This window comes from Acanthisitta chloris, unplaced genomic scaffold (genome assembly GCF_000695815.1).
Source record: "Acanthisitta chloris isolate BGI_N310 unplaced genomic scaffold, ASM69581v1 scaffold8767, whole genome shotgun sequence".
Lineage (NCBI taxonomy): Eukaryota > Metazoa > Chordata > Aves > Passeriformes > Acanthisittidae > Acanthisitta > Acanthisitta chloris.
The window spans coordinates 1-27,413 of record NW_008683171.1 but is presented as its reverse complement, the minus strand read 5'-3'; the positions used below and the strand labels follow the sequence as shown (position 1 = coordinate 27,413).

General features: G+C 40.1%; 1 protein-coding gene across 1 annotated transcript in view; it reads right to left on the bottom strand.

Moving 5' to 3' along the window:
* Positions 1 to 27,396, bottom strand: part of ARID1B (AT rich interactive domain 1B (SWI1-like)) — a gene marked incomplete at its 5' end in the record, with an annotated part of 33,308 nt that extends 5,912 nt beyond the window's left edge. Inside the window, 8 exons of the mRNA XM_009078815.1 lie at positions 201 to 990; positions 4,217 to 4,313; positions 6,856 to 7,006; positions 8,618 to 8,790; positions 9,811 to 9,949; positions 17,526 to 17,730; positions 21,114 to 21,323; positions 27,220 to 27,396. Of these exons, the coding sequence (XP_009077063.1) occupies positions 201 to 990; positions 4,217 to 4,313; positions 6,856 to 7,006; positions 8,618 to 8,790; positions 9,811 to 9,949; positions 17,526 to 17,730; positions 21,114 to 21,323; positions 27,220 to 27,396 (1,942 nt within the window). The remainder of the gene's footprint in view (positions 1 to 200; positions 991 to 4,216; positions 4,314 to 6,855; positions 7,007 to 8,617; positions 8,791 to 9,810; positions 9,950 to 17,525; positions 17,731 to 21,113; positions 21,324 to 27,219) is intronic.
* Between the last annotated feature and the right edge of the window lie 17 nt (positions 27,397 to 27,413).

Genomic DNA, 27,413 nt, shown 5'->3' with positions numbered 1-27,413 from the left:
TTTCATTTCACGTAGATTGTCTGGGATGGGTTTTACCTATCATCCTCACTGATGCCTATGTTATTACATTTTTATTGAAGACAATCACATTCTAGTTACCAAAGTTCACTATTTGTCAAAAGAGTCTTAAAATGTGAATCAAAATCAAAGTCCCTTTCTTACAACTTATTTTGGTACTTAGCTTTTGTTTTGATGCTTACCAATATCTTTTGAGGTAATCTTTCGTCTTGGTTTTAAGACTGGTTGGGATGCTTCTACAGAGCCTGGGGGGAAGGTAATTTCTCGCCTAATCGGTGGTGGTTGGGGTGGAGGTCCTGTGACCTGTGAGACTGGAACTGTGGGTATAACCTTTTGCATCTTCATGGAGGGTAGGAAAGGAGACTTGCTTGGAGACATACGGTTTTCCAAAGAGCGCTGGAAGGATGCTGGACTTGGAGCTCTAGAGATGTGGTTTGGCATAGAGGGTGGTGTCTGGTAGGATGACTGAGGAGGTCTAGTGATAGGCTGCATGGAGGCTGAGGATGACATATAAGAAGGCTGACGTTGGTTGACATGAGAAGGCCACTGACTCTCATGGTTTATCCTCTGGTCAGGTACCATCATATCATCAGTGCGATTCATCCCTGGATACGGTGGGGCCTGTGCAGGGCCTCCTGGACCTTGCCTATTCTGGTAAGGGTAAGGCATATCATTTCGTGTTGGCCACATGTTCTGCTGAGGACCTTCACTGGAAGATGACGATTGCATGGGGCCACCAATCATCTGGGGAGGTATTCCATGCTGCTGCATTTGTCCTGGGCCCTGCATCCTCTCCCTGTTATACGGATACGGATACTGTCCCTGCATGGGCCTCCTGTCAGGCCCTGTGTAAGCGCTGCTGTACTGGTTATACATTTCCTGTTGCTGGTTGCCATACTGCATGTTATACATATCCCCTTCATGGCGCTTGGCTGGAGGCCCATACATGCCATCCATGTGTCGCTTATAGTTCTGAAAAAGAATTTTGGAAAAATGTTGCACTTTTACTCCACACACAATACAAATATACTGGCTGAAAGTTCATTAAAACAGCTGAAAGCGCCTAGTTCTAGAGGGATCATGCTGATACCAGAGTCAGGCGTGCAGTGCTATGGTTAGGCTTGTCCAATGCTTTCTTTTAAAGCCTCTGTTTTGCTGTGCTTACAACTGAATACTAAAAGGAAACTTATCCTTGGGCTAAATTTTCTTACGCTTGCTCTGATTTTCTCCCTTTCCCTTTCCTTTTCTATCTGTCAGATTAAATTCCACTGGTCATTTCAGACATGCATGAAAAGGCAACAGTCCTCATCAACTAAAATATTTTCACTTCTTTTTTTATGCTTAGTCTGCTAAGAAGAAAAATCTTAAAAAATATTCAAAACCACCCCGTGAATCTTTTCAAGAGACTAGCACTGAATAAACTCTTCAAGTAACAAGATATGGTGCAAGCACGCACGTCTGAGACACTGGATCTTACGACAGGACATAGGCTACACACGGTAAATTTATTAGGAGAAAACATTCTGCTGCATTTGATACTCTGTGTAATTCCCAGGAATGTGGTCCTGTTTGGGCAACCATCCTCTTCCCAAATCATCCTATAATCACATTTAATTTACTGTGAGATTATTACAGCAAATGGTCACATCCAAACATTCTGTTCTAGTTTATGCAGGTTCTTACCCTGCTGTTCAGTAATGAATTAAGCAATGTAACCAACAGCTGCCACCTATGGTTTATTCCCTCTTTGTTTCTCACCCTCTCAAGTGGGGAATGTTGTGTGAGGTAAGCTGTTTTACCTCGGGGAGAGCTGAGTGGTTTTTAAACCATATAAGCTTGTATGTATTTATGTTTAAGATGGCAGAACAAAAAAAAGACATGTTGCTGTTTGAAGGGAAGGTGGTAAGGTTTGCAGCAGTCCTTAGTTCCTGTGGGAGTTTGTTCTACAGTTCAAACCACACTGAGTGCTCTGAAGCAAAAAATGTGAATTAAATGGGTGATTTTTGAATATACGATCTATGGCAAATTCAAAGTTACAGCTCCCCCGGAAACTGTAGCTCACTCACATTGCACAATGTATACTAATGTACTACAGTTAAGATCAGATAAAATTCTGTATGTATTCAATATGAGAAAGTTAAAACAGCTCTGGGATTCATAAACTCATCTTCCAACTTTGGTGCACATAAAACCACAAGTACTATATTGCTTAAAGGATTTTTTTTTTTTTTGAAAACTTGCTATAGAGCTGTCTGGCTATCTGAGAAACACCTCTTTCCAGCCTTACATGAACTACTTGCTGTACTGCATTCCACCCTTGGGGCCAATTCATACATTAAGAAATGACTTGGCAGTTGCCACACCTAAAAAGGTGGTGTTTGCTTTGCCGTAGTGACTCAGTGCTTACAGTAGACACTTGGGACTGAAGCATCTGCCTTTTTAAAAGCACTTCAGCACTCTTGTATATGTAGTGGCAACATGCCTAATGGTACCAGTGCTGAGGCCAGTGATGCACCTGAGCTCCCCACTCCTGTGTAAAGGTTCAGCAAGAAACTCAGGCTGCACAATGTGACACTCTCTCTCCACTGGGGATGTGGAATTCTGAGACTTCCCAAAAGAAAAAACAACACAAGTCACCTGCTGTATAATAGCTCTTGGGGTATAAGAGGAATTGAAAACCCTGGCTCAAAGTGTTTCATTAGCCCCAGGAGTTCATGCTCCAATCACCTCCTTTCCAGGTCATTCTCTAGCCTTCAGGCTACAGATAAAGCTTTGAAAGGGTCATTTTTCACATTCTTCTGGTACCACTACAGAGTAAGACTTAGGAAATTGTAAATAAGCGAGTGGCAACTGAATCTCTAGCTAAATGAAGAAGTGAAACCCTCTGGGGATGGGAGGGGGAGGCCGAGGCTGGTCAGGATCGTTGTCCTTCATTCTTCACTGCTTTTCTGCATTAATGCATTTTGCATTCAAGAGCCATTGTACAAAGTATATAAACAGCACTAAGGACAGGGCCAAATATATTTTTACAAATTCTAGCTGTCTTCTTGCTTAAATGAACATGTAGTTAATATATTCCCTGTACACGTTAGCATGGAATATCACACACTGTTCTGTTACATATCTTCGCGATTTCCCCACTAAATCACCTGGACTGCTAGCACGTGCTCATCATAAAGAACAACAAAACAGTTTTTTGATTACGCTGCTTTTGAGATGTTATGAGCCAAAGAGATATGCAAGAAATTCTGAAACTGAAATTTATATACATTCTTAGTACAGTGAAATCTAAGATCTTTCGGGTTCTCCCCACCTCTGCCCTGAATTTCCTAGTAAAACTCTATCCTGAACTGAAAAGGACTATCTGAAACTGGCTGAAAACTAGTTTACATTTTACTTTTTTTTATTATAAGGAAATTTTTTTTTATTTTGGAAGCTAACTAACTTCAAGTATTTTATGACTAGGAATGAATTAATAACACATAGAATGAAACTGATCCTGTTGGAGTTTTGCTATTGACTTGTAATATGGGATTTTGCTCACAAGGTATGAATCATACACCTAACAAAAACCCCCTTATTAATTAATATAATTTGCATTTTTGAAGTTATTACAGAGTTGGGGAGACTAGAATGTGAAAATGTTTAAACAATTTTTAACATTAATAATATTCTCTCTTATGTATTTCTACCATATTATTACTAGAGATAACATGTGGGAATGACACCTGATCTATGTTAAAGATAGGTAGCTCATATGACCCACAACAGCACTGTAAATAATTGAGAGTGCTGCACATTTTACTTTGCTCCAGTTTTCTGCTGGGTTCACTTGGCTGCATGACATTAAGTTAAGGCCCTTCAACCTGCCAGCCAAGCAGCTTTCCTATTTGTTTCTGGAATTGAGGCAACGTCACTTTACTAGTCTATGCATTATAGTTTCCCAGTCTGTTGGTTATTAACTTGGGACAATCACTTGATGTACATCCAAAGCCACAAACATCTGTTAGAATTTACACTCTTCCAGTGTAATGAGCACATCTTCCTATAGCTGCACATACATTGCTTATCCATACGAGCTGTGATTTTGACCTGAAGTATGGTGCTCCTCGGTGCCAAGTGATATATATTGTATATACAAATGTGGTGAATTTTATTAAACAAATATTATGAATATAGCTGTTTTCCCCTCTTCTACCTGCTGCTGTGGATACATTCCAGGTTGATGTCCTCCATATGGTGGCTGTCCTGAGGGAGGTCCTTGTCCTGGATACTGCTGCCCATATGGTTCATGCCTAAAATAAAGCATTCAAATCAACACTTAGAGCTGCTGGGATTTCCAAGCCACCAGGAAAAGTAATCTGATGGTCTTGCACGTTGAAGATATTTGCTGTCTGGAAACAAGGTGAAGGTACAGTATGGTATGGTCCTGAGTCTAATGTAGTAAGCTCCACTGGAGCTGGCAGTGGTAGGAAAGAAGACAAAGGAGGAGTAGTGAAGATTCAACAGAGAGGTTTATAGGGAGCAATCAGGAATGGGAACAGGGTACGGTCACCAAAGAGGTAAGAAAGGCAGCTGCAGCCGTTGGGACCCATCTTTGGTGGAAATGTATCTGATGTACAGCTCAAAGGTTGCAAGTCAAATTCTTGTGTTTTAACATGCCAGTCTACTAGCAAGCTACTTTCTGGATTATTTAAGAATATAATCAAGAGTTAACTGCTGGTGTGAAATGAGTAAAAACAGTACTCAAAAGTTTGTTAATATTCATGTCTTTTTTAATTAAAGCTACATAATGAAGCATACATGTAAGAGATAGAGTTGCACTGCACTTGGAAACTTACCTGTGGCCTTTTAAGACCTCTGAGGAGCACTACAGTGTAACAGCAATACTTTGAGCATATCTGAATGAAATTTAGGTTGCTGAAATGAAGTACTTGGAAAGTATTAAGACTGATAAATAATGCTATATTGCAGGCCAACATGTCTGTAATTCCTCTCTGTACACTACCAGTGAGAACACATCTATGATTAGAGCATAATTATGGAAGTAATATATCAGGGAGAGTCACAGAAACAGAGGACTTGGGAAGCTGATGTGTTGAAAGAACTAATGGGATCTAATTTTTCCAAAAGCATAGAAAGCTTTTTTTTTTTTTTTGAGATGACCAGACTGAAAGAAATAGCAGTTCAGTATCTCCTAAAATTATCATGTGGATATAGAGAAACTATCTAATGCTGGTTAAAAGAGCAATATAACTGATGGGAGTTGTCCTCAGCTGTCTGAGATGGTACATGCAGTAAGATAAAACTGAGCAAAGATACACACATGTTATATGTAAGGGAACACTTTCTAAATGTTCAGTTTGTCAGCCGGGGATAACCACAAGCCAAGTGAAATTGTGGAAGCTTCGTTAAGTGGTGTCATTCAATGCTGCTCTGGAGAACTTGGGCTTATAAATTATGTTCTAGTTCAATGATGGCAGGCTGACACACAAGGTAGGATGTACACACCTTTTCTAACATCTCTGATTCTACAACTACAGAAAGTTCACTGATTCAACCAAACCTCTTCCTCCCTGCAAGAAACTGAACCAACAGTAAAAGCCTAAACAAGAACAGGCAAAAGAGAACTAACGCACCAAGAGGCCACATATTCTGTCTATGTGCTCTCCCAGAGACAGCTAGCACTCGTTAGCTGGTTATTGCAGGTATTACAAACAGAAATCAGGGTTCACCTTTGCTGGCCAGGGTAACAGTTAGCAGAGTACATGCTTGGGTCACTGTTTGAAGGCACCATGTTGCTTTGACCAGGTGGTCTCATACTGCCTTCAAGACCCAGCACATGATCCTACCTAAAAAATGACAAAGGAGACCTCATTCTGTAAAAGCACTTATTCTCCAAAATTGTCAACCAAACAAACCAAATCATGTCCCTTAAAGAGAACACTCTCTTGACTTAACACCTTCTGCTGGAACCCTCACTCTCACTGACTCCCCAGCACTGTGACCTGTTGAACAATTTCATTGTATTTGTTTTATTCTACATATCTACTACTTAAAACTACCAACTGAAAACCAGTCTGTCATTACACTTGAAAGACCCACACTGCACCACTTTGTCTATCACCAGGAAACAAAAAGTGGACCTGAAGTACACAGCCAAATGAAAGAGAAAGTCAGAGCTGCGAAGCCTACCAGAATACTTAATATAATCCAAACATTCCCAAACCATTCTGCTTTTGCTATACCAATGCTTAGACATCAGTGATTTTACAGATTTTTTTTTTCCCAATGCCTTTCTCCCAGCTAAACAAAAGAGGACCACATTTATTTTGTGTACTTCATGAAAGACAAACTTACAAGGGTCCTATTGGACACTTTGCAAGTGACCCTACAGCTCAGACAACAAACTCCAAAGTCTCCAAAGGCACTAACAGACCACAAACCAGACACATGCAGACGGTGCACTGTTTTTCATAAAAAGCCAACCAACAATTGTTTAGGTGAAAACATGGCCAGAAGACTAACTTAAGTGCTACTTTATGCCATCACATTACAGTCCAGCCCAGCCATCATCTGAAGGCAGCTGTCAAACACACCCACAAGCTGATCAGCTGCAGCTTAAGTGATTCCTAAGGTATGACAATTCCTCGTTATTAATTTCTGTGGACAGTTAGGCTCAGTTATTATCAGTGGTTTGACTCCCAGTGATTTAGTGCAAAGCTGTAAGAAATGTAGGCTGCTATGTTCTCTGCAAGACGCAATGGGAAAATGAGAAAGGGAGAGAGAGGATCATTTTCACTAATGGGCTTTGCTTTTTCTTAAAGATCGACTCACCTTCTGTCATAACCACTTCCATAAGAAAACTGCTGTCGCTGGCTCATGCTCATGTTGGACATTGCTCCAGATGGACTCTGGTTATACATATCTTGTATTCCACTGTTAGGCATTTGTCCAGGGGTCATGAAAGGCTCATTGCTTCCAGGCACTGCAACAGTAAGGGAAATTAAATTTATTATTCTGGATGTTTGAAGATATCTTTCTGTTAAATGAAGTATCTTAAAATAATGTTCAGATCCCTAACACTGCCAAGGAGAATTAGCTGGTGTCTGACAAGCTCTCTGAGGTCTGATGAAAACGCATGAAGCAGCACCACGACCAAGATGATGGGTATAATATTAAGGAGCTGCAAGTGAGGAAAGAAATCTCATCCCATGGAACTGAGCTCATCAGGCACCAGGCAGCTTCTTCCCTCTGGTCTTCACAGCTGAAGATGAACTTGCTCTTGTTCTTTTCACCCCAAACAATGCTAAATATGAATGCAAACATAAGTCTTACAAAACAGATGAAAGTAAATCTCCTAGTTTGAATTACAAAGCTGTCAGCATCAGGCTTTTATTTCCCCTCATAAAACCCTCATACACACATATACAATAATTTAGTCCTGGAAAGGATACTGTATCCTAATGTAGCTTCTCAAGCAGGATGGGCACATTCCAGTGGTCCAAGAAAAGGCACATTGACTATTACCGGATATAAATCGCTGAGCAAATAGAAGAGACCCTAGCCTTTAGTCTCTCATAGTAGATACAGAACAGAGATATTTCTGTTTCAACAGGATAAAAGTGAAATGTATGACCCACTTAATCTCACATGGATATAAAACCTAAAGAGAATCTAAAGGCAGAGGGGGTTTTCCCTTCCTCCAACTGTGTTACATGTTAGTGACTACAGTCCAGGCAAAAGGATTTAAAGAAAAGGTTAAAAAAAAAATCACATCAGATTAGCTATCACTTTCAAAGCATTTCTTCACTTCACCACATCTCTTTCTGGCCCTGATTTCTGTGCCTCTTCTTCCCATTCATCCCCATTGCTCCCTTTCAGTTTACACTTCACCTCCTCCACCTGCTCTTCTCTTTGCAGCCACTGTGAGCCCTGCTTGTCTTCTCTCCTCCCATTTTCCTACATACGAGGCACGCAAGATTGATTAATTTTAAGCACATTTTACAATACCCACAAAACCATCTGTAGGTTAAGTGCCCAGAAGGACAAGAGTCAGTTTTGACATTAATTTTAAATTTTGCTTTCTAAAAATAAACAAACTGTGACAGTGTTTATCACCTTTTGCCAGGGGCTGTCCAAGTGAGAAAAAAAATTAGCTTTCCTATTCTGAAAAATATGTAAACTGAGACAGCCATTAGGAGACTTGCTCAGTTCTACACTGTGAACTTCCTAGTTCAGACCTACTACAACCAGGCATGTTCCTTCACCACTTCACATTCTAACAGTGAAGCCCAGCATCTGACTTGTAGAGTGGCTAACCAACTTCAAGAAAGATAAAATATAACCCTATGAATTTATGCCTGAAATGTATTCCTATAAGCATTTTTGGGATTCCGTTAATTCCAAAATGAACAGTGTGACTCTGAGTGGGGAAAATATGACACAGACCAGAATGACACACAATTGCACTGCACCTCTCTTTTTGCTACAAGGTTATGAATGGCAAAATCAACAAAGCGATAAAGCTCATTCTGACTTGAACATCTTGATTACACAGACATAGGGAAGAACACTTAAGCTCCCACGAAGAAAATACCTTTTCTCATTCCACCGAAAGGATCTTTATTCGGCTCATATGGCATCCTTCCCATCATATCTGGCATGTTTATTCCCTGCTGGTATGGTGCATTTGGCGTCATGGAGTTTCGCTTTGGGAATGCTGAATCACTTACATCAGAAAAGGGATCGTGCACACTAACTGCGCTGTTTCTAGCAGATGAAAAAAAGAAGGCATTAACACCATGTATTGTGAAAACAGACAACTATACTAGAACTAGCTGTGGCAGTGATCAGTGCAGGATACATCTGACGAAGATGCAAAAGACTTTCATAATGGACAATCATTAAAAAACCCACCCATTTTTCCCCCAAGCATCTTTGTCTACTCACCTTAGAGATCACGGTTTTTCATCTCATTCCACTGTTTGTGCATTCCTATTACTTTTATATAAAAACCTAAACCTTTCTGAAATTTCACTAAGCTGTTTTGCTGGTTTTTACATAGTGAAAGAACACTCAATCTGGATTGAAGATGATTAAAAAAGGCTCTTGCTATCCTTTCTGCAGTATTACAGGGGGAGAAAAAAGAACCTAAGTACATTAAGTTTGGAGTGTCTCTGTCCTTAGTTCAGAGCTCAGCTGTGTTCCTGCTAAACTCATAAACAACCATTTTGCTGGAGTTTAGTGGACTAAGAATCCTTAATGAATGGTGAGAATTCACTTTGGATTAAGCTGGTCTGCATCTTACAGGACACAGAAGTGAAAAGGATCCCTTGGTCCTTGCAGGTGAACTCTCTGTTCTCTCAACCACTGCTACTGTATATGCTTTTTGTAATTTCAATATAAGTAACACATGAAAAACACATATTTCTCCTTCCTGAGCTTGTCTGGTGGACCTGTGTACCAGAGGAGTACAGGGTAAAAAAGGAAAGGAAGGTTGTGGTTCTAACCTGGTGCTGTTGGGTTCCACCTTCCTTGCTACTATTCACATATTCACACCTGTCCCTTTGCACTGGTGCTTGTCTGATCCCTCCCTGGTGTTTAGAAAGCTAATGCACCTTCTACTCCTTCCTCCCTTTTGCTCTCTCCCCTCCAAAAATACACCATTTTCTGCCACTTTTCAGGCTCTGACTGGTTCACCACGTCCTCAGATAATGCCTAAGCAGCTAGGAAAGACTGTATTAAACTGCTGTAGAACAACAAAAAAAGGAAGCAAAGCCCTTTTCATACCTGCCGCCCTGCATAGGTGTCATCTGTCCATGAGGTGTGGATGCTGGTGTTGGGGGCTTCAAATCACCTGGCACTTCTGTCATGGAATTACTACCAGTGGACTGTGGAGTCTGTGGGCCTTGCAAGGAACCAGAATTAGCTGGGAAATTAAGGAAAAAGGAAGTATTAAAAGGTAATAGTCAAATTCCTTTGGAAATAATAATCATCAAGGAAATCAACCGGTTCTTTCCCCCAGAAGCCAGTGTATATCATAATCCATCACAGTACTTTCTAACTTCCCCAAAATCCTCTGAGATCAGGATATGCTGTGCAGTAATAGCCATCATCTTTCCTAGAACCATGAATTTAATCTGCTGCCTGAAGCAACATGAATGGAAATCATCTAGATGAAGGATCATTTAAATCAGAGGTCAGAGATACAAAGTTAATTGTCTATAGTTTACAACAGAATAAATGAAGGTTGTTCTTTGGCACAGCTTCTTCATATAATCACTATCACAACACATATATTTATAAGGCAAATTTCAGTCAAAGCTTTTTATCACAAATTTAAACTGCTATATTGATATAAATCCATACTTGCATTTAGCACTGAAAGACAGACATTTCCATGGTGAAACATGGCAAATGATTAGTGGCACACTGCAACCCTACGTCATCTTTGAGACAGCATGGCAAAAGATCAATTTAAGAAATGCAAAAGGCAATCTGGGATCAGAATAAAATGATAACTGAACACAGAATTTGAACATAAGGCTATAGCTAACGCTCCTAGAAGAATTGTAAAAATAGCAACAGACCTCTTCACAAGACATAGTTAGGGTCAGTCATTGTAAAGCATATGTAACAAGACCAGGTAAATTCTGCAAAGCATCCATTTCATGTGCAAAAACTCATACGCTGAGATCTGAGAAAGCAATAGAGTAACTGCACTAGTGTTCTCTTTAACCATGGTAAATAGCTTGATATTCTTGATATGTCAAGTGTAGAAAAGCATTTACTGTTGTATTCTGATGAGACTGAGCAGCAATAAGGGCATTACATGAATGCATCACATTAGATAATGATAAAATACATCCAGACCAGTCCTTTAGAGTAGACACCAAAGTTACTCTTTCCATATGAGTACTGAGGAGAAACAGTCCCAAACCCCAAAGATCTGACGTAGTAATTTTATAACTTATGATTTAGAAGGTGCTAAGTAGGAATTAGTAGCAACATCTAAGCCTTGGATCTGGTTGGCTTTGCAGCAGAAATTCTATATAAGGAGAGCTTGTAGGATTCAAGTCTTTAGATGCAGTTGTGAAAAAAATTACCAACAGAAAAAATGCAAAAATCTAACAGACTTAGAAAGACATGGATTTGGCTTGAGAGGTCCTTCTTTTTTATGAACTGTCACGTAAGCATTTTATAATGCCTGACTATCTACGTTCAACAACCAATTAACAAAACTTTATAAATTACTGTTAGAGGGAAAGTTGGAACAAGCAGTATGGGCTTTTCTTCTGTATGTGAAAGAGAGAGTAGTTTATAATTGACTCAGAATCCTAGAACACTCATCATCTTGACAGGCAGAGCTTGTTTTTAACTGAAGAACACCTCTTTTATATGTGTTTCATTTATATCTGTAACACATGTTCCCCTATCTGGAAATCAGTCTCAGTAGCAAGTGCATATGTAAAATCCACATTGTGTAGACCACATTGTTCCTGCCCTCAGCTTTCTGAGGCATGTTTGGATTATGCTCACATAGTAATGAGGTTCAAAAAAAAGTTTAAGAAAAGCTCTCTGATTGCATTAATACAGTAACAACAACATTTGCAACAACTAATGCTACAGTTAACTGAAATCTTCTAGTGCTATAATAAAACTAATCCCTGTGATTAAAAAAAATAAAACCATCATATTCACATAAAATGAGCCCTTTGTATACATGACCCTTAAGGGAGCCAGGATCATTCTTTTGCCCTTGAGCTTTAATCACAATTCTAGATTCATCTAAAACATTTGAGAGCATTTCTGAGTTATGCCACACATTGTCACATACCATCTTGTTATATCAGGAACAGGTAAGTAAACATCTCAGTGTACCCATATACTTGCTGTACATTTTGATCATGCCTAACCATGCATATTTCTCCTATGGTAGGCTAATAAGCAGCAATTAAGTTCTTCTCTATCCTACCTGAGCAAGAGCTTAATTCATATCTCAAGTAAACCTAAGGAAAACAAGTAAAATGTTTTCTTAGTATTTATGGGCTGCAGGAATACAGACTCTTTTATTATTAATAACAATGTGTTTTATATAATCTCATACAATGAAAAGTTTAAAAGCAAAAAGAAGATATCCAACTGAGAAGCTACATGTGAAATTTCTATCTTCTACGTGGCAGCTATAGGGTTGGTTATTTTTCCTCAGACTGGTTATAAATGGAAGGTAAATGCTATCGTGAGAAGTGCAAAGTTTCTGGTATTTCTTTGTAATACGCTTTACCCTTGACCTCCACTGGGTCAGGGACACATCTATGGAATAGGGACTGCAAATGTTTCAATCTCTGGATCAGGACACCATCGACCAGTAAGAGCCCATATTTCATATTTCACTTTATACTGTACATTTTCTAAGTTTTTTATTACTTAAGATATTTAATTTTGATTGTGGACATCCTGAAATAGAAAATGCATCTTTTAAAGAGCTTTATAAGCTCCAGTATTAACAAAGAGCTAAGAAGGAAGACAAACAATATTCTTTCACAAAAAGATGATCCCTGCTTACATGATTCTGCAGCTATCTTGGGCATGTCCAGGATAAAACCTGTGTGTACATAGCTACTGAATTCCTCATCACATCTACATCTAAGCAACACTTATCTTCCAAGTATCATAACAGATTCGTAAGAATATGCTTTTAACAATACAAACTACATAAAAAAATGAACAAAATCAACATCTTGGTCACTAGAAGATGAGGTCCTACAAACTCTTCCACAGTTCACTCCATGGCATATTCTCTGCAGCATGGAATTATAGTACTGGCATGACTTTTTTCCCACAAAACCTGCAAGGCTGAAACTACTGCTTTCAGAAAATACCCTTTATATACCAGAAAAGAAACAAGCAGCTAAGAAAGATATAAAATCTTTCTCTTGCCAGCAATTTTTAACTTTCAGGAAAAAAAAAAGGAAAGAAGAATGCAACCTCTTGAAACTCCATTAATATGAGGCCTGACATGCTCTCTAGGATATCCCTACCTTTTGCCAGAAGCTACAAATGTATACTCTAAAGTAAACAATGGAAAGGTTACTGAAGGTTAAGTACATTCACATACTTCAGAGCGAAGAGCCAGCCGCCACGCTGGGAAGATAATTTACACAGCACGAACCCAGTGCCCCAGTTAGGCTGGGCTGGGGCTGCTGCTGCTGCAGAGCCCCCTGGGCTGGCACTGAGGCAGGCACAGGGGCAGCTCTGCCTGTCCCCCCACCGCCCCCAGCCCCTCGGCCATCCATCTTCAGTGGGGATTCCCTGGCTGCCTCCTGACACGCTCCATGACATCACCTGCCTGCTAATAATAGCACTGCAGCAGCCACCTGCCAGCAGAGACGGATGGGTTTGGTTACAGACACTCATTGAATGGCTGTGTCGTGTCCCCCCCACCATCCCCCTCCCCAACTCTTGTTTCTCTGCTGTCAAGGAAACACAAGGAACACGCTCTCGCTCCCTCTTTCCAGCACAAGCACACGATTTTTCCAGGTTTGCTGTAATGAAATCTCTGTTGACATCAGGGCCAGCTGCTGAGTGTTACTCATGAGCATCCTCGGCCGTACCACTCCGGCCATCCTGTTCATCAGTATAGGATAGACTCTCAGCCTGTAATTTTTAGAGTCATGCATACATAACTGCACACTGCAACTAAGAATTTAGAGTGCCAGAGTACAGCAGTGGAAAATAACCCCTTCATGCTGACTCTCTTTTGGAATTTGTTCTCCAGCATCCATTAGTGCTTAGTGTAAAGGCCTCCAGAATTCTGCTCAGTTTAGAACTTGCCACATAATTTGTAGGTATTCTGATCAAAACTATCAAACAACACATGACAGAAAGAGCATTTTGTCTTTGCACCCACTTCTGGAAAGCACTGGAGCACCAGAAGGATGCTTAAGAAGACCTACAATGCCTCTCCCTCTATAAGGGATTTTCTACACAGCGAAAGAGTCATCAACAATTGACATGGACCTTGGCACAGACCCAGCCATCAGGACACAAGGCCAACAGGGGTCCTCTAATAGTTAGCCTGTCATTATGCATCTGCTGCTGGTCATCACTGCTGATGGCATTACCTGACCCAGACAGATTTAAGCTGTGACACAAAGGCCTCAGCCTACCACAAGCATGTTGCCAACTTCCACTGCCTCACAGCAGTGCAAGGCACACTAAAACACATTCAAGCCCCCACCTCTCCCCAGGAGCTTTATTTAAGAACAGAAGAGGCTGTGACAGTGATATGAAGCCAGAACACTTATCAAAATGGGCACTTAATCCTAACCCTAACACCTTGGCTACTGTGCAGACCTCTGCTGAACAAGGCCAAACAGCCTGTCACTTTGCTGCTCTACTCTCACTCCCTTTTTATTCAACTTCTTATAATTGCTGACACTATCGTGAATTGCACCGTACACAGCACTACATTTACTCTTTTACATAACATTTACCTTATTAATTATGTAGTAAAAACCAGAAGTGATGGGAAAGTACCAAATACAGTGCTACAAGCAAATGGACCCAGACCACTGTCTTGCAGTCCCATAAATTTGACTTACATATCACATCCTTTCCTTGACTGTCTTCTTCTATATGAGTCTCCTTGCCATGATTGTAGCACTGTGTTTTCTAGCATTCCCTCTACTAGGAGTGCATTCTAAAGGTCACCTGTGAGGCAGTCACGTAACCACCCCTTGGATGTGAGACATCTGTAAGAACAGATTTGCTCTAAGCTGTGCTTCAGCCTGGTCCCACCTTGCATAATATCTATCTAGGAACTACAACTACATAGGAACTGAATTCTCTGTACCAGAAAGGCTGCCAGTCCCAATGTATTCTTATGAGCAATTGAAATTACTTATTTTTAAAAGTTTTATGAAGATCACTTGACTTTTAAGCTCTCAAGACTTGTTTCATAGCATCAGCTTGTTAGATTGGACCACACACAACACCCTCTGCTCTGAGACAAGTCCCTCTGCTCTTCTATCAGAATTAACTTCAGCCCTAATACTGTAACTAGTTCACAGCAAATGGATTTGGCTTCGAAGTGGCTCTGCCTACACTGAGCTAACTGCACCAGAGGGGCTAATGGTTAAAGCAAGGACCTTTGGAGGCTACTGTTTCTTGTTGTACTGGGCTCCTGTTCCCTCAGAATGCCAAAGAGTAACAGATTATCTAAAGTATGTCTACAACTCAGCTTCTTTTGTGCAGTTAAAATGTTAATGTTGGTATATACTAAAGCAAAAGGAACAAGAAAAAAGCTGACTATTAAAGAGAACAAGCTTGTACTCTCCGAGGCATCTATACCTCAGCGGGATTTCATGTACTAAAGCTGATACACACTGGGAAAGCCTTTCTCCGTACAGAAGTGCAGTCCCATTCAGTGACACGAGCCCTTTTCTCTCCAACAAAACAAACCTTGAGATCTTTGCTTGCTTTCCCCTCTTCTAGTCTCTATGTCCTGCTGTGTTTTTATTTTAGAAAAATAGTTTCAGTTCTCCTCATAGACAGCTTGTTTGAATGTTATGATAAATTTAAACTTGGACTTTGCCATTGTCATCTGTAGCATCATGATGCAAAAGGACCCTATAAGAGTGGTACATCTGACACTTCTATTACTTTGTTTCATGTTTACATATTTAAATAACAATTCTTCACCTCAAAATTCAGCTGATTTACAGCAATCATTCCCAAATAATTTATAAAGGGGTAAGGGAGGAGAGAGCAAAGCAAAATACTCTTTCATTTTTAGAAACAGATTAATTTCCTCTTCACTGTCCTTAACAAGTCTAACAGTTTCAGCTCCCCTTATCAGTCTTCTCAGAAGGTGATGGGCATCTCCAACATATTTTATCTTTTGCAGCTGTGCACATTCGGGACACGCTATTCTCATATGAGAGAAAAACATTTGGACTGTGGGCTTCACTTCTAGTACCAAGTGTTTTTCTCCATTGTCTAAACTTGCATTGCAAAGTAACCTAGTCATCCTCTCTATTAAACAATCATCACGGGGTACCTTGTAACCCTAGGTGTTAACAAGATGAAGGAAGTATTTCAGTTATTACACAGAGAGATGTACATAGGAAGATTTTAACTGAACACTCCCCCAAATCCCTACAGTGATTAAATCAGGCTGAGAAAGATTTAAGCCTTATCGCTGTTATCTTTTTCTGTACTGACAAAGCACTACCATAAGAAATGACCAAGGCCAGAACTTTATTATATGATTACAAAGGTCTTTGTCATTTTCTAGTAGCCATGATATGGTACTGGAGTCATGCAACTACTAACTGGCTTCAGAGCTTACTGAGTCCCTGACTGTCTACATCCCATTTTCAGCCAGTAAACTACACTAACAGAAATTAAGTTACTTTATATTTTCCCAAAAGTGCCTTCTAATGGAGGAAACTGCTGTAAACATTCCAAGAATTATATTCTACTGGCAATAACAGATGGTGGTCTGCCAAACAGTAATTGTGACAGTAGTTCACAAATTTTGTCAAATTATTTTGTGGGTCAGAAAAGCTAATAATCAAAAGAATAATCCAAAATAATCAAAGGATTTTTTCCCTTTTCTATGTGTAGTCCAGAAGTCAACATCACAGACTAATTCCACAACAACTTCCATACTTAAAATGTTTCTACTTAAGAGAATTGTCCTGCCTTGAATATCAATTGTGACAATCCAATCTTGAGAATCTTAAGTTAAATGAATTTAGAAGGAAAACAGTGGTTTCAAACACCACACCACACATGCAAAAAGAAAAGCCAAAATAAAGCTATTCCAGTTCCAATTTTTCAGATGAGAAGATAAACACAGTGATGCTAATGACTTATGTGACACACAGGATTAGCAACAAAAGAACACAGAGTGTGTCTCCAAACTAGGAGGTCTGGCAGTGGGGATATACCATACTCTCAGCTCTCCATCTGCCACACATTCAACAAGAGCTGTATCAGAGCAACCATCTGAGACCTGCTGATAAGTCCAGCATCTGCCGTCCTTACTCCAACTGAAGCTTTACTGACCAACAGTTGTCTTGAAAATGCAGCTTCAGCATCACAGCAAGGAAAGTACAAATACCAGAGTCTGACCTGTAAGCAAATGGATGCCCCTTTCAGTATCAGCTGCCTCCTGTGTTACAGTGCAAGCACATCTGTGCAGAACGCTATTTTTTTTACTATGCCCATGTAGCTCTGAATATTAAGGGTACACTGGCACACATCTTTGTATGCTGGAGTGAGAAAGGACAAACCAGACTCATGTCTGTGGATGGCCCTTCAGAGTTAAATCTGACTCAGGAGCTAGCTGTAAGTTTGAGAACAAGATGCCAACAACAGATTTATCCTTGCCGTTTGTCCAGCATTAGCAACACATGCTTCCAAATACATAAAGTGCAACCCAGTATGCTTTGCATCCACAAACGGTTGTGTAAGAGGATGCAGTTTATCTGACTTACCAGGAGATGGCGGCTGAATCTTAGGTTGTTTCTTGGTATCTCCAGTGCTGAAGACTTCTGGAGGGGGCTCCTCCCCTCGCTCGATCTTGCACTCGAAGGCAAACAGGTACTGGATGTATTGTTTTTTCAGGGAGCTGGCTGCGCTGCTCGAAGTGCCAACGTTCAAGGTGGTTGCCAGCTCACGCCACTTCTTGTTTTTATTAACCTAGCAAAGTAAACGGCAGAATCATTGGTTTGCAGCAAAGTGTTTTGTTTAAGTCAGGAAACAAAAAAGGAGGAAAAAAAAAAGCACTTAATGTCTTGGTTTACTTTTTTTTATTTTCCTCTTTTAACTAATGCTCATTACTCCCACACGCAGTAATGCGCAGACAGCATTTACAGTTATAAAACCATTAAGGAACCTGCTGATAGCTACATAAAAAGCTTTGCTTGTAGAGAGTCTTCTGCATGGTGCATCCTTTAAATGCCTTTCACCCTTCCAGGGCCTATGCTCTTCAGTTAGCAATCCATCTCCAAGCAAATTCCTGCTCCTCCCTGACACCCACCCACACCCACCCCATTCTAATTAGGAAGTAGCTTCTAAAAACTAATTTAGAAAGCAATAACAGCATTATTCTGCAATTTAAGTGTTTGAGCATTGATATGAAAAATAAATTTTTCTCCCAAATAGCCACCAGCTGTCAAACAGTTCAGCCTGTAATTCCTGCTTCAAGTCCTTTCACTTTACTGCATCTTGCAGGGACAGATCAATGATCCTCTGGCTAGATGAGAGGCAGGTTGAAGCCAGGCCCCTTAATTAATTAAGGCAGACTTCAAACACACGGGGCTAGTCCAGCAATACTCTGTATTACAATGCTGACTGCACAACTCCGCAGCAAGTCTTGTTTGCAGTGTAAGGCTGAGAATATTGAAAGACTCTGCTCCTGAGTTCCTCAAACACAGCTGATCTGTAATAACAACGAAGTTCATTTGTCATCCTGGATGATGCCACTGGCTCACTCAGCTGCACCACTCACAGCAGCCTGTGTTCTTGCTGTAATACCTGATGCTCTCAAGTTCATTCAACAGTTATGCAACTGTTAGGTATGATCCAAGGAGGGGGATCAGCACTAAATTAAATGGGTTTTAAACATCTGAGACTCAGCTTTTGTTGGGGAACAATCCTGATTCCATGCTGTCTACTAATTGCCCTGAGGCCTGAGATTGCAATGACTCCAACTTAACTTGTATAGCTAGAAAGGTTATCATTAGCCATACTGTTCCTAAGTCTATGTTCCAGCAAAGGAAACATTTTTTACATTTCTCTCAGTGTTTAATAACACTGTAACTGCTGCCAGTCAGCAAAGATCTTTTGAGGATGGCATTAATAGGAAGCAGGTTGGTATGGCTATGCAAAGTGTTTTTATTTCTCTGGTACATCCTGCAAGAGCCCAGGAGTTAAAGGAGACAAGATTTTCATAAACTGCCCCTGTTGAGGCTTGAAATCCAGTTACACAGCTCTTTGTGCCTACTGGCTTATAGCTAAGTGGTGCGTAATGAACACATTGCATAATGCAAACAGAAATGTTCATGCCTAAATGCCCAGTATATATTGGCATTTAAAAGAAGACTGCCAACAGCTGGTCTGTTCATGTTGGGACCCCATCAACTGCAACTATTCAGACAGAGAATATGCACCGCTGCTGCACATCTCCACTCCCTGTCACTCTCCAGGCAGAATCATGAGATATGGAGTGCAGCACTTGGATCAACACCATTTTAGGAGGGCATCACACAGATGCATTTAAATAAAACTCAGCAGGCACAGCTCTGTACCTCTCAGTAGCTCTAAACAGATAAACATAGAGAACATTCATGTGGGCACACCAGCAAAACCAGGAGCGTTTATTTCAAGTGAAAATTTTTACCAGTACTGAAGCACGAGCATTTGTAACTCAGGCTCCTTCAAAAATCAGTCTAAGTGAGCAGCATCTATTCTTCGGCAAAGCATAATGTCTATCACTGAAAATCAACACTGAGTGTCCCGAAATAAAATAAATTTCCATAATAAGCAAACATGAATGACTCTCTAGAATATCCCATCTGCCCCCCATCCTGCTCAATTGTTGATGCTAAGAGTCATAGTATGGGCACAATCACACTGTATGAGGCAGAGCAGCTGCATGACACAATTTACCTGTAATAAAGTTTCTGAGCTAAAAGTAATCAAATCCACATGAAGCTGGGGGGCATGAGCTGATCACTAAAAATGTCAGGATAACATCTCTTACCCATATACAGCATTTAACAACTGGCAAGGTGAACTGTATTAGGTTTCTCTGCCTTCCTTTAACAACAGGAATAGCTAAAATCCCTGGATTTGAAGGGCCAATGATCTAATTCAGCAGTCAAATCCTATGTTGTAAGGTGTACAAATAAAAATAGCTTTGAAAAAGGTACTAATTGATGTTGGACATTCCTAACTAACCACACAGATCATTAAAATGTGTTCTTTTTCTGAGGATCTAATTTGCCATATTTTTAAGTTCAGATTTTGTAACTGAAATTGTATCTATTTTAACATCATAGGATTTATAACAAATATTGCACATACATATTTATCTGCATAGCTATATTTAAGATCTCATTTTGCAAGGCATTGAACATCCACAAATGTTCTTAAATCCACAGAAATTATGGGTCTCTGCACTTCACAGTAGTTTCTAGCATCTAGCCAGAATGATGCCCTAGATGCAAGGGATGCTTTGTAAAAGCATCAGGCAAGGACAGGTGACTTCGAATGCCAATCTAAGACTGAAAACACTTGATTGTTTTCTCCTGCTTTCCCTTTTGATGGTGCTAGACAGTGGAACATTTCATTTTGCTCTGTGGTGGTCAGTCATACAGAACTCAGGAGTAATTTCCAAACATCCCTTTGCAAAACTTCCAGTTAAGTGGTGAGAACACAAACCAAAGGTCCTCTCTCCAATCTGTGACTTTTTCATTCTCAGCTCTTCCGGCTCTCTTTTATCTTCATCTCATTTAGGCAATTCACCTTTTCCTGGTGATCACTATGTTTGCAAGGCAACTCAAAATATCCTGTAAGCATTTTCTAAACATAGGGAAAGCACAATCCATGTCTCAGAAATTAATGAACCATATACAGACACTCAGAGATGTCTGGGGTAAAGGACTGTTTCCAGAATATATCTGCAACTTCTCTGGAGAGATGAACTAGAGGCTGTATCCCTATCTGGGAAATATGGATTTAAAAATCTCCTTCTCCTTTTAGATGTCATCTTCTTCTTACTCATAACTTTGATCCAGTGGCCTTTTCCTCTTTTCATCTCTTAGGGCCATTACCAGATTCCCCTGAACATGCAACAATTTAATCTATCTATAGCAATGGTCAATCTTGATTCAAACTCTAAAGTTTTTGGGCAATTATGCAGCCCGAAATGAACTCCGCAGAGATATTAAAGCATGAAACTGTTCTCTTCAACAACACTGTCAGGGCTGAAAACACCATGGTGTAACCAGCAGGAAATGCTCTAGAAAAGAACATGCACTGCCTTTTCGAAAGGTTCACTTTCAAGCACTTCTTCTCACCTGTGCTAAACCTCCAATCTCTTTGACACAGACATAGAGCCTGAACAGGTCCAGGGGTTTCTTGCCCACAGCTGGCAGACTGGCCACAGGTGTGCCCCTCTCCTCCATGAACGTCAGGTACCGATCTACCCACATCTTGCGCTCTGGCTCATTTCCCAGCTCATAGACTTTAGTGATCTTCTCTCCAGTTGTGGTAGAGGAACTTGACTTCTAAATTGCAAGAAGAAAAGAAAGAGTTGGGGGAAGGGTGGGAGGGAAGGGAAAAGAAAGTAAGATACTCACAACATTGAAAAAGAGAAGATGTCAAACAAACTAAAGCTATCACACAACAGTCAGGAATGAAGGCTACTAGTTCAGGCACAAACAGTACATTCTGTCCATATATGGAAAAGTCAGCTTTTTAAATAAAGGGCCCAAACTCCCTATTTTTGTATTTCTTTCACTGATCTGAACTTTGGATCCCAGAAGGCAAGTTTCTGGTGTTGCCTCATTGTCATTTCAAGAAGAGGTAGCTCTCACGTAGTGCTTCTCATCCACTTATCTCAAAGAGCTTTTCAAACAACTGATTTTGGTAAATTTGTTAAAAACAAGTTTGTCCAAGACAAGTTGAGAAAATCCTAAAACTAAACCAAATCAACTCTCTGCTCTTTGCCCTCAAAGAAGGGCTAGAAAACCCGAAAGTGATACATGGAAGAGTAGTACTCTCTTCAGAGCCACAAATGGTTACGCTTTATACCACTGTTGGCCAAAAAGCAAGATGAGCAGGAGTACCTACAGTACAAGGAGATTGGTGGCAATACTCTTTGTGAACTGCCAGTCAGCTGCCTGATCCAATAAGGCTTGTGAGTAGCTACTACTCTCCTCCCTTGTTAGAAGACAGAAGACACCCATCTTGCTTGTCCTCCCTTGCAAAGTGAATGTGCATTATAACCTGGGGAAAACCAAGGAAGCACAGCAATCAGAGCTGAACCACCACCAGGAGAAGCAAAAGAGGTGGCAAGAGCAGAATTCTGTCTCCATGGCAGAAACGCAGGAGTGAACCTATTTTCCTGCTGCTATATGGGCATTACAGCTAATGAAAGCTCATGTTATTCTTTGGGTGTTTTATGTGGAGATGGCAGAAAGCACTGAGGCTGCTATAAATTCTCACCGTATCTTTTCTGTGCAATATAACCCTGCGAGCTGGGCTCCGTGCCAGGTGAGGACAGACCTTGTCACAGACCCTACCCGAGCTGCCTCTGATCTGACAGCAGAGAGGGGCTGCTGCTACTGCAGCAAGACCCTCCCACTTGCAGAAGGTGAAGTGATTTGCTCAGCACTGAAATATGGGAGTGGTTCAGAATTAAACACAGGGGAAAAAGACTGACATAAAGCTTTGGGAAAGGAGCCAAATATGTGAAAGGAAACATATCCTTTATGTCTGTATAGTAAAATCCTAAACTTTGTTGTTGATTGCAGTAGACACTTCTTTAAACTCATCTATCCCTCCTTTGCCTTTTCCCTACTTTGAACAGAAGACAGCACTATTCTCAAGTAAACAGAAACTCGTTCCTAGTTGAGCATCTCTAAAGAAGACCCTAGCTGTACCTCAAAGATGCTACAGAACCACTCACTTCGTCCATGTCCCCACATAGCACTGGTGAGGCCTGGCACTCAACACCATGAAAGAAGGATGCAGAGGAGCAGAACTCCACTGCCAATGATTTTAAAAGCATTGCCACCATTCATCTTGCATGTTAGCCTGGAAAATATGACAGGCTCTGTATGTCCTTCCAGCCATCAGCTGAAACTTGGCAACACTGGAGGAGACTCAGGAGAAAAGAAACATGAAGCCAAGGGGGGTGACCTAGCAGTTCCATGAGCCATTGCTGTTCTTTCCAGTGAATGGATATTAATTTTAATTAAATAAATAGCCTCCTGTAAAGTTTTCTGCCTTGCTGACACTGTAACTTCTTCTCAGCAGTCCTTCCTGCAGAGATATGATTACCTTTCTTACTTAAAAGGAGATGGACTCCTGAATTTACTTGAGCCAGACTCAGTTATGCTACAACTCCCACTGCAGTCAGAGTCAAGGCTGAATTTGTTTTACTAAAATGAACTGGCAGTCAGGAAAGCACTTTGACATGAATCCTGCAGATTATGCAAAGAAAGCACAAACTGATTCTATAATGGCAACCAGTTTACTCAAAGCATCACTTGCTATGTATCTGGGTGTTTAAGAAAATCAATTTATCTCTTTGCAACACATATACTTTGTCAAAGGGTTTTTTTCAGGGGTGGGTGGAAAGGGGGAAGTAGGCAAGTCATGTTGCTACTAATTTGATTTTGAGATGAGAATAGATATATGATCACACAGGCTTGAACAGCTGAATGAGCTGGAGCTACCCCACTACCAACTGCAGTAAGTACAAAGTTACTCTACTGCTCATTAGCAATAATTTTAATCTGACAGTTAAGATGCACCAGAATTTGTAACAAAAATGAAGGTGGGCAATTTCAGCTTTTACCCAGCAAATTTTCTGTGTTCTTATAGTCTAAGATATAAGGCAACAAAATAGTTTCTATTTCACTTTTATGGTAATTCATGATTAAGAAAGTTCAGATTTACCAGTTTTAGGGTTTAATTTTTATATGTTAAGATTCACTTTTTCAAATCAGATTCAGAGCAGAATGGAAACAGTTAAGAATCTTTCATTCTGCATTTTTTTACCATACATCTCAAATGATGCTGCTTTTCAGCAGTGTGGCAGCAGGCTCTAAAATGACAGTATAATCTGAAAACTTTTCACAGCTTACAGAAGGTAAGAAGTGTTTCTTACTGTGTGAGCTTTCAGGTTGTCATGCTTTGTAAAATGGGTGCAATTTTCTTCTAAAATGAAATGTTAACTTTAGAAGAATGCACTGGAGGGAAGAATGCTATTCCTCAAGAGTAAAGATCTTTTTCTCTTCTCTATTTTTATAAATGTAAACATATAAAAATGACAGATGTGTGCAAGCTAGTCTACACACAAACAAACTACAGTTTCACATGGGCAGGTTCAGCTGGAAGCCTAAATTTGCCTATAGGTAAATATTAACTCTCAGAAAATTAGGGTTTATTAGAGAATGATCCCATTGTTAAGTAAAATGAGTGCATGCCAGGCAATGTTGGAAGAATACAGATCATGAGCTCTACTTCTCTTAAGTTGGTTGATAATTTTGGTGATAAAAGAATGCTAGTGCAAACCTGTGGCACATACCTTTACCAATTTAGTTGTATGCTACTCTACCCTCAATCCCCTGCACTCTTCCACATGATATGACTGGCCATGTTTAAACGGGTGATTGAAAAATAATCCACCAAAGCATGTGGATACCAAAGCCAATTCCCATGTTAAATCTGTCCAACCCCATACTTTCTTTTCAATCCACCTACCCTCTATTAAAACTGTACTACACACAGACCCTTGTATGGCAAGTTTGCAGAATCCTTCAGAGCAACATAAATTTCTGTGGGAGTTCTTTTCACATGAAAGGCAGTGGGTAGTTGTTTCTGTACATATCTTTAAGTGTCTATATTTATAGAACTATCTACTGTTCACTTTCCTCACTTCAATGAAAAATCTGCCAATATTACACATATTACATAGATCTCTTTTACTACAGAACAGAATGTGCACAGACAGACAGCAAAAACTGCCGAAGTCCAATCTCTAGCAAAGGCTTTTGCAGGACACAATCTTCTGTCAAGATTTTCTCTTGAAGGACTCTGCAGACCCTCACAGCTAGCACCATGGAGGTGCAGTACCGTTCAGGTGTATTCACTGTCACGTTCATGGGTACCTATGGGCAGTGAACAGCATTTTATGAGGTTTTTGTAATCTACTGTTTTATTCACGTTGCAGCCACTCTGCATAGTTCACACCCACATCTGAAATGTCTCTTTTAAAGAATTTTAAAACCACCACATCACTGTCAGAGATGCACATCACATGCAAAATTTGCATACCAGAAGTGTCCTTTCAGTGATGTACCCAAAGAGGCCTCAAAACATAATGTTCAACAATTCCTTCTCCCCATTTTGTCATGGCTCACTTCCACACAAAACAGCTGAAAGAGAGGATCCACTTAGCAGGATCACAGGGATACCTTGAAGTGAATCACAGACTATTCAACCTTGCCTTTATATTCTGGTGGTGTGGAGAAGTTGTAGCATGTGAAGCAGCTTTGGGATTCAATGAACTAATTCAGGCTGTTTTCAAGTGTAACGAAATGCCTGCAATCAACCGTTCCAGTCTATGTCAGGCTGCTGTTGAAGTCGATGAAGTTATCCAACCCACTGGACTTCATAGGTAAAAAGGGATCAGCTAATTTACAGCACTCACTTTTCTATAATTTCATAGCATTGTATTTACCCATATCTATGTACCAGCTGAAGCTTTTGGACAGAAGGACATTCAGAAGAAACTGAAAGCATAAACTTTCTCATTTATTTTTTCAGTGCTATGCTTTGGCATATGGACATGGAAAAATCTCCACATATATTCACGATGACTCTAGGATTTGCAATGCAGTTTATGCAATGAGCTCAGGAATGCATTATTGTTTGGTAGCCTTGTAGAGGAAGCACTGGATGCATTAGACAGACTGTGCAAGAACTCTCTTGCTTTCCTCCAGAAAATTGCCCAAGCAAGCAATACCCAAAACATTACTACAAGAAATACTAACAGAACATTTGGTACCATGCTTTCAGAAATGCTGCTAAGAAAAAGATGAGACTTTGTGGGAAAAAGTAGGACCAGCTGCCTTCTGAGACTCAAAGTTACTGTCAAAATAAACTTCCAAAGATTAAAGTGGTACATTTCATGCAATGCTGCCCCTTTGCTCAGGGGATTTGCTGATTTTTGGATGGGTAAATCTTTTCACCTCTGATTACCCTTCCTCTGTTTGTCCCGAGACATACTCTTCAACGTATCACTTCGTAAAAATTAAGTTGTTGTCAAAGAATTGTTGCTAATTTAAGTGTATGTTAACATTGGGGAAAAAAACCCTTTATATTCTGCCCAAGAATTATGTTTCAGTATTTTTCTACAGAGAAATTACAATTGTTACTACTTTCGGTAAAAAGAAATAAGAGAGGAACGACATATATTTCTAATTGGGAAAAAAAAAAAAAAAGAAAGCAAAAATGACCAAGTGGACATTTGCTCTCCATAGGCCATACCACCATATCAGCTTAGGTCTGCATTTTCTTTTCTATATATCAATACAGATTTTCTATGTGTACATATACAGATAGATAGATAGATACATGCTGAAATTTGATTTTAACTCCACACATTTCTCTCAGGTTTTTCTTTACAACCTGTATGAGAATGACTAAACACTTTTCATCTAAAAAATAGTTTTCTAACAATGTACATGCATCAGGGTTTTTTTCTACCAACAATCTGGGTTATTTTGAAGTAAGCAAATTAGAAACAATTTTGGTTTAGGCTGTGCCCTGATAGCCTAATGGCTGCATTTCCAAACACACAATTCAAAATGAAAAATGTTTCAAAAATAGAAATGTCAGCCTTTTTGTGGTGCTGAATCTATAATTTAACCTGTGATGGATATTAGTTTCACTAGAGGAGAAGATTTCTCATTTTGCTTTGTTTTTTGCTTTTTTTTCCCCCCAAAATAATCCTAGTAAAGACAAGAGCAGCAACCAGAGTGAAGTCAGTTGTGTGAAGGAGTTTGGGCCCAGAAACAGAAATGGAATTGTCCTTAACAACACAGTCGGCATGCTTGGAAGCTGATGCATTACAGGAATTCTTCACAACAACTGCTGTATTACCAGACAGCACACTTGCATGATGCACGCAATTTTACTCTTTCTTATTTCAAAGTACTGTTGGGACAAATTTTGCCCTTGGGTAAGCACACTCAGGCCCCACTGAAGCCAGGGAGTGGAACTTACAGTCATGTGTCCGAGAGCAGAATTTGTACCCAGTGTTATAAAGAAAGAAAACTGTTTAGTGAATAAATAATGAAGAAAAGGAACTTACAAAACAAACAAGCAAGCATTAAAATATAATTAATTACAAAAAAATAAACAAAAACCAAAAAAACCAGAGCCACTTACAGGGCTTGATGGAGTCTTTGGCCAGCCTGGGCTGCTAATGCTATCACTTTCATCTCCATGAAATGAGGAGATGCTAGCAGAGCTTGGGGACATTGGGGAAGGGACTGGCAGGTTGCCTGGGGTTGGGGGCTGAGAAATACCCTGAGAGCTGTAGCTATCCTGTGGTAGAGGAATAAAAAAAAAAATAATATGAC